Below are 8,094 nucleotides of genomic sequence, written 5' to 3'. Positions count from 1 at the left end.
TTTATCACATATTTCATCACAGAAAATTCAAATACTTCAATAAAATAGTTCAACAACAAATAGTTCAATACAAATTATATAGTTCAACAAATAAAAACTCATATTTCATCACACATCGCGCCCGGTGTCGCCCTTGAGCCTTCATAGGTGCTCTATCAGATCTTGCTGCAGTTGATGATGCACCTATGGGTCTCGGATCTCCTGACGCATACTGAGGTAGGCAGTCCAGGTTGCCGGTAGCTGGTGATCAACTTGGGCAAGAGGACCCTGCCTGTGGTATGGTTCAGTGTCAAACACTGGCTCTTCCTGCTCGCTCGCAATGATCATGTTGTGCAAGATGACACAACATGTCATGATCTCCCACATTTGATCTTTCGACCAGTCTGAGCGGGGTACCGGACAACAGCAAATCGAGATTGGAGCACACCAAATGCCCGCTCGACATCCTTCCTGCAAGCCTCCTGAATCTTCGCAAACCAAGCGTTCTTGCCTCCAGGCACAGGAAATCCTCTTGCTGCATTCTGTGCTAGGATCCGAGCAGTGTCTTCCGCATTGGGTGTTCTCAAGTATTGCGGTCCAAACACTGCCACCACTGCCCGACAGAACTTGTAGAAACACTCTATGCTGGTGGACTCGGCCATGCGCCCATAGTCGTCCTGTGAGTCACCGGGAGCTCTGTATGCAAGCATCCTCATCGTTGTCGTGCATTTCTGGATGGAGGTGAATCCAAGCTTGCCGGTGCAATCCATCTTGCATTTGAAGTAGTTGTGGAACTCCAGGATGGAATTCACAATCCAGAGGAAAAGCTTTCTGCTCATCCGATAACGGCGCCGAAATGTTCTGTCGCCGTGAAGTGGAGCATCGGCAAAGTAGTCGGAGTAGAGCATGCAGTAGCCTTCGAGACGATGCCGGTTCTTTGCTTTCACCCGCCCCGGCGCCGAGCTACCTCGCCGCGGCTTTTCATTGCTCGTCAGCAGCTGGGCGAGGGGCGGCGAGCACCATGAGATGCTCTTCTTCCTGGACGTCGGCCTCGGCTTCCTCCTCCAGCAGCGCGGCGAGCACTTCCTCGTCATCCAAGTCCATCGTCGAGGCAGGCAAATCGCCGAACACCTTGCGCGCGGTGGGCGTGCACCCGCCGCTAAACTGCCCCTCCGCGGCCGGAAATGGCGGCCGGAAACGCCCAGCTGGTGTCGGAGGGGCTGCCGCGGCGAACCTCTGCTATTTTTCCGGCGAGGAATGGCTATCTACCGGTGAAGGGCGGCGGAGCGGCGCCAGGATATACCTAGTGGCGGCCGAGAGCGCGGGGGGTGGGAGGCGAGTCGGGAAAGAAAATCTTGACTTTTCACCTGACGGCGTGGGCCAGCCGCGCTTTTCCCTTGCGCCGGAGCCCCCAAGCGCCCCCCGGCGCGCCGGGTTCGGGCTGCGGCCGCCGGGCGAAAAAAGGGCCGAACCGACGCTTTTCGTCGTCCTGGGGGCGCGACTGGGCCGTTTTTTTGACACCGGCGCCAAAAAAGTCGCCTGAGGGGGCGCGGCTGGAGATGCTCTAAGTCACCTGACTTAAAAGTCTGCAAATCTGAACCGGTAGCACTGGCATCTGAATAATTGCAACGCCAACCTTCTAAAGAAGACATTGCCAAAATCATGTTTCCACGGAGATGGTAGCAAATGACTCGGAAAAACAGACCAAGAAAGTTCAGAGCCATTTGCCATGAGATGAAGTAAATAATTGAATGAATCTGACTTCTGATGTATACAGGGGGTCTGACGCTAACGCTAAGCTGGGATAATAAAATTACACAATGCAACAAATTTTCTTAAGATTGTCAACTGAACTTAGAAGATACATGGCGCTCCCCGGCAGATTCCCTGGGCGGCGCGGCGCGGCGCGCAGGGCCAAGTGGGGAAACAATCAGCGTCATGGTCATCTATCTGACAAATATGTACCGGGAACAAGACCGCATGGTCATCAAAGATGATTTTTGTCAAAAAGGTTTACTGTGCTTGTTGTTGTCTCTCTTGAGTTGTACTTTGAGTTTCTTGCCACCTAGCTGGAAACCGTTCATCATGGCGATGGCCGACTGCGCGGACACAGGGTTGTCATAGCTTACAAAACCTGCACCAAAGGTTATAATAAACAGATTAAGAGAGATCATGTGAACGATGCACAAGAGAGTGTGTCTGCTAGTGAGAGATTTTATTACCGAAGCATTTGCTGGAACCAGTTGCTTTGTCAACAAACACCTTGGCACTTATTACTCTACCGAACCTCTGGAAGGCATCGGACAGTTCCTGGTCACCAAATTCTTGTGGGATATGGTAGATAAATAGATTGGCTCCAGGAGGTCCTGAAACATGTACATAGGTTTTACTACAATGCAACAGACATGATAATAGAAAACCATGTCAAAAGGGTTTTGCATAATACGATATTGATTACTGTAGTTGGTAGAATTAATCAGTACACCGACTATCAGAGTTGCCAACCAGTGTTAAATATTGACGCTGGATTCTAGAGTACAACTTTGGATAGCCTTATATGCATGTTGCTACCAAATGTAAAGTTGTTCATTTTTGTGTTCATTGCCAATGCACAAGGCATTTGCAGGAAATTCATGCTAACTAATGGGCACGGCTACTATCAGAAGAGTATGGTATTTCCCCTTGCACAATAAGTAAAGATAAGAATAGAATGTGGCTAACCTTCTGTTTGTGTTTGGCCACCGCCATTGCTACGGGGACTATATGCGATAGAATTGACATTTGCACTTGGAACTTTAAGGGGATTGTGAGGATTCCCAAAAGGACGATTGTTCATCGGACCACCGGGGTAGGATCCAGGGTACTGCATACCAGGTACTGCTGGATACGGGCTGCCTAAGTGCATTGGGTTAAATGATCTAGGACCTGAGTTGGGGGACAGTTCAGGGTTGACTCCTCGTATCGCGTTCCCTTGATTAACAGGCTGACCCATATTCTGAAAGGGGCCTTGATTTTGCATAGGAGATAAAGGGTACTGCATAAGTCCATATGTCCCTGGAGGCTGCGCACAAATAAATTCAGTTGTATTGCATATCAGATCAGTGCATGTCAAAAATGTAGATTAGTCAAGACACATATTTCAACCTCTTGAAAAGGTCCACATATAATACTTGGGTATTTAAAGTGTCAGTAGCTTTTTCAGGAGTAAATCTGACAAATTATGACAGTTTGAATGAATATTCTTTTTCTAATGCATAGATAAAAAACACCTGTTCTGTTTGCAGCTACAAAACAATCAGGGCCCCAACAGATACATAAGTTGTGAGAAATTACATTTGGGATGCAAATAATATAGCAAATGGCATATTCTGGACAACAAATTTATAAAGAACACTATACTGAAAACAAAATAGGGCCAGAACATTTAAGGTGTTATATGAAGTTTCCTGTGATATGGTAGTGTGTAGTGCAAACAAGGTTTAGAGAACAGCACAACTCACCTGATAACTAAATCCATTATACTGAGGCATATATCCCATCTGTAAAGCTCCAAATACTGAAGATTGTGGCATTGGGCGTCCATTCGGCATATTAGGTGATTGCAGTTGAGCTTTCTGTGCTTTCCGGGCCTGCCTTTCCTTTTCTGTATCAGCCCATTTGACAACCAGTGGCACACTAGAACCCTAACAAATGGATCAGAACATAAGAAATTATATACAAAGCACTAACAATCTGATTTGAGAAGATATCCAAATGATTAATAATGCAACTACAAGGTAAGAGTAGGCTAAAAAGGCAATAAGTCTGTCATATGTGGAATATACTAGCAATGGCAACCATCAAGTGATCATTCAGGTCAAGTTATGCATTATAGTTAGATACCAAAACATATAACAAACTATCTGAAATATTCAGGAAAAGTAAAAGCTGGGCACCAATTGTATGCACCATGAATCTGGAAACAACTGATTTCAAAACCTAATAGTGATAATATTGTTTATAACTGCCAGGACGAGTGACTGAACGGTTTGTTGTTTGTAACGTCCGGAAAAAAAAGTGCATAGTTCATTGAGAATCATGATATATATATATATATACTATACACAATGTTAACCAGCATAAATGCAATAATAAGTAAAAGTTCCCTTGCTGTCCTAATTCATGTTAGCAAACCTCTATCTTGTGCTTCCCATTTAGATCCTCAATAGCTGCCACTGCTTGCTCCTTCATTTCATATTTAATGAAGGCGCATCCAGCTGCACTAACCAAAGTTCATTAACAAATATACATTATAGACATTTCAGCGTCGAGCGATGTTTATGCTTCTATTAACAGGAAAGTAACTTCTCGGCAATAACTTACCTTTACTTGTTTGCTGTGAACCTCTCAAAATTTGCAAATCCTTGATATTTCCGTATTTGGAAAACAAATCAGTCAATTCAGTATCTGCTACATTTTTTGGAAGCATTCCAATGAAAAGCTTGTGTTCTGAAAGTCATAGCAAACGCAGATGTGAATGTCCTGTTCAATGTCAACAGAAAATAGGGACAAAATATCTTGAGCAAAGATTCTGTACTAAACGACTGCAAATTATGACCATACCCAGCCTCTCCAACTCTCCATCAGCATATTTTACTTGCAAAGGACTTGCCGCCTGTATTACACAGAGAAAGAAAATGTCATCAGCGAGTCAAGGGAAGCAGCAACAGGCCTACAAAAACTGTACTTTTGGGAGTCTTGAAGAGAAAGCCTGTCAACAATACCCAAACAAGGCATCAAAAGAGTAGCAATAACACTAAAACAAAATATTAGCCACGTGCATGTGTCTGACTGGCTCCACAATTCAGTGATTACCAACTACCATGAACTGAAGCATTTCTACTTTTGTCCACATTATAATATGAGTCCTTAATTGCCAGGACAGCAATAACAAACGCATACCATTATGCCATCATGGTATGCGTTGTATCACATCTGGTGAACCTTTTCCTTTGATTAGACAATTATGCAACATTACATCATGTTTCAATAATACCCATCTCAGTGGGTGATTAGATACTCAGTGTCTCAATCTCACTTTATGTGCTTATTTCATGAAAACATCTCAAGAATGAAAGACCATCGACTGCAAATTAGGTCTAGTGCAATGATGAAGATCCTTATGATTCTGAAGAAAGGAAGTCTGGCCCACCATAACAAATGTACATTATCTGCAAATCTTTTTGGGCCAAAGCATGCAAGACATCGACCAAAAGGAACTTTAGTTGCAACTCAAGCTACTTGAGGGCAAAGCATGCACTTTCATGAGATTTTGCATTTAGTCCAACAGAACCAACTGTTTCATCTACATAAACATTTTGGCTGTGTTTGATAGGAGCCAGGTCACAACTATCCACACTAGGGAGTTAGGTTTGGCGGGACCTCAGGTAGGTGTGACACAAAACTGAAGCTACAATCAGTTCATGACAAAAGGGCAAGCGTAGTGGCTAAATTGTTGAGCAAACTTTTGTTAGGTGTGTCACTCAGGGACAAGCATAGTCCACTGTCTGGTTGGCAGCCACAACTCAAAATTTACCATGGTTAAAATTACTTGCTGTCAGACATGACACACCCACTATTTACACCATCATGTGGTAAGACCAGCAGTCTGGCTCTTGCCAAAGATTAACTGTAACCTTATTTCTCCTCTAATCAAATACTAGATCTTTTCTCCGGTTGGCCCAAATGTTTTGACAATTCCCAAGCTGACAGAAGGTACACATGTTTTTTTCTCTTAATACCTGATCCTGATTATGCTTACTTATCAAAATAAACAACTTGTAACTACAACTTTAACGAACTATCACACTGCATCAACATCCCACAGATTACAATTCATCACCATCCCACAGGTTACAGTTGGCTAATTAGCAATGGAAGGAAACCTCCTCCACTGTTACTCTACTGTCCTCAAGAGTTAAGATCCATGAAGGTTACAAGTATGATTATTTGTGTTGCATTGTCTAGCAAGAATGTTCTAGCATGCATACCGAAGTCGTGCAACGTAAGAAAAAGGAAAAGCACTGGAGTTAAGAGAAATAAAGCAACCCTGGGAAGGGCATGAATTTCACAGGGAACCACCAATTATGACTACATCAGAAATAATAAAGCCTGACAGCCAATGGCACCACCAATTCTGAAAACATGAATTTCAGGTTTCAACTGTTCAAGTCCTAAAATAGTTTGCGCGGCCCATCGGCAGACTAAAAACGGTTATCCTCATAAAATCTGATGGAACCCACAGATGTTCAGTGCAAACAGTTCTACATTTCAGAATACCCATAAAGTGACTATATTTAATTTTTCTCAGAATGCCCCACAAACATTTTAGAGTACACAGACAGCTGAAGACAGCTCCCAGTGCGTCCCTGCCAGCCAAATCATGGAACACTCATGAACCACATCATGATTTGCCACCCGGAAAGAGCTAATGAATCGTACTGAATTTGTAACAATTCCACCTCGGCGGATGGCGTAAAAGCACACTGATAAGGCAAAGATAGGAATGCTCACATACCCCCGGGAGCGTGTGCTTGTTGTGATACGCATTCACCGCCTTGTCGGCCTCGTCCCTGGAGGGGCATATGAGGAAGCAGCACCCTGCATCAAAAGGTCCGATTAAGAGGAAGAAGGATGTAAATAAAGCATCAAGCAACGGAGAAACACTACTGTATCAGGCTGCAGTGCCGCAAAGCTGAAGAAACAAGCGCAAATCTGGCTTGTCAACGTCTGGGGTACCACTACCAGCAAACAACTTCCCTGAAAAGCATGGGAAGGTTCCTAAACTTTGGGCATCCGCTCCACTAACCACGTGTAGCAGGACAAAAACTACTTCTGGTGTATCGCACTTAATTTGGAGCTTGAAAACATAGCTCCAATCTACAAAAATACCCCCAAAATATTAAGCAAATGAGGCACATTTGTAGCTGCATTGCTTCCAATCCAAACAGTATCAAGCCCCCAAAGAAAGTCCCTCCTAAAAAAAGAAAGGAAAAAACAGAACTTCCGAAGAAAAAGATTAAACGGCAAAATTGCCGGCGGCATTGGAGCAAATCTAGCAAGCTAAAGGCGACTCTGGCACGGCAGAGCTCAGATTAGAGCTCGAAACCGCAGCGCCCGGACGGTTCGGCGCGAGATCTCCCTGGAGCGCAGCAGAGCGGACCCCAAAACACCACAAATTCGAGGACCTCCGTCCCTCCGGCGGCAGGCATTGCGCCGGGGAGCCGCCGCAAATCACGGGACGGAGGAGGAACCGCCCCGAGAAAAGATTCGAAAACTTTTGGCGCGAGGGAACAGCGGGGAGCGGGAAAGAGAGCCTGAATTCCACCCCGGCGGCATTGCGGCGGCCGGGGCGCCAGATCCGGGCGGGCGGGCGGATCCGCGGCGCACGCACCTCGGGAGGCCTTGGTGGCCTTGTCCTTGATGACGGTGACCTCGTCGACGAGGGCCACCTCCTTGAACATGGCGGCGAGCTCCGCCTCCGTCATGTGCTTGGGCACCTGCCCCACGAACAGCTTCACGCTCTGCTCCTCCCGCTCCTCCGCCTCTCCCCCTGCAACCGCAACACCTCCCACCGCAGCAGCCGCCGCCGCCGCCTTCTCGCCGTCCTCCGCCATTGGCCGCCCGCCGGGAGCAACTGCCCCTCCGCTGCCGCCGCTCTGCTCGCTCGGACCGGCTGGCTCAACTGGCGTCGCCGCTCCGCCGGGGCTAGCAAGAAGTGTATTTTGTTGGTTTGTTTTTTGGGGGCGGGGGCCGGGGGTGGTGGTGGAGGTGGTGGTGGAGGTGATGGAGGGAGGAGTTGGCGTCCGGAGCAATTAATAATTGGCAATGGCAATGGATATGCACGTAGTCTCTCAGATGTGTGTAGGAGTTGTTGCAGTTGTAGCCAGCGCCAGTGTGAGTATGATATTGATGCGAGTGGGGAGAGGGAGAGAGCAGTTGGGTTTCTGTGGGGAGGAGGCCGCTGTCCTTGTGATCTCTTTTGTTGTGCTATACAACGGTTTTTCTTGCAGCCTCCTCCTCTTTCCTTCTTCCATTCCAAAATTTGTTGGGAAATTTGTTTTCTTTTCATTTCCT

At 46.3% G+C, this 8,094-nt stretch overlaps 1 protein-coding gene across 1 annotated transcript; it reads right to left on the bottom strand.

Annotated features, from left to right (window-relative positions):
* Positions 1 to 1,709: 1,709 nt before the first annotated feature.
* Positions 1,710 to 7,829, bottom strand: LOC109755910 (RNA-binding protein BRN1). The gene is made up of 9 exons (XM_020314787.4): positions 7,412 to 7,829; positions 6,536 to 6,618; positions 4,582 to 4,633; positions 4,342 to 4,467; positions 4,153 to 4,235; positions 3,480 to 3,662; positions 2,701 to 3,040; positions 2,202 to 2,345; positions 1,710 to 2,113 (listed from the first exon to the last, which is right to left on the bottom strand). The coding sequence occupies exons 1-9, from the start codon at positions 7,632 to 7,634 to the stop codon at positions 1,983 to 1,985; spliced, it is 1,365 nt and encodes a 454-aa protein (XP_020170376.1). The 5' UTR covers positions 7,635 to 7,829; the 3' UTR covers positions 1,710 to 1,982.
* Between the last annotated feature and the right edge of the window lie 265 nt (positions 7,830 to 8,094).

Source organism: Aegilops tauschii, chromosome 3 (genome assembly GCF_002575655.3).
Source record: "Aegilops tauschii subsp. strangulata cultivar AL8/78 chromosome 3, Aet v6.0, whole genome shotgun sequence".
NCBI lineage: Eukaryota > Viridiplantae > Streptophyta > Magnoliopsida > Poales > Poaceae > Aegilops > Aegilops tauschii.
The sequence above is the reverse complement of the archived record's forward strand: the minus strand, read 5'-3'. Positions and strand labels throughout refer to the sequence as shown.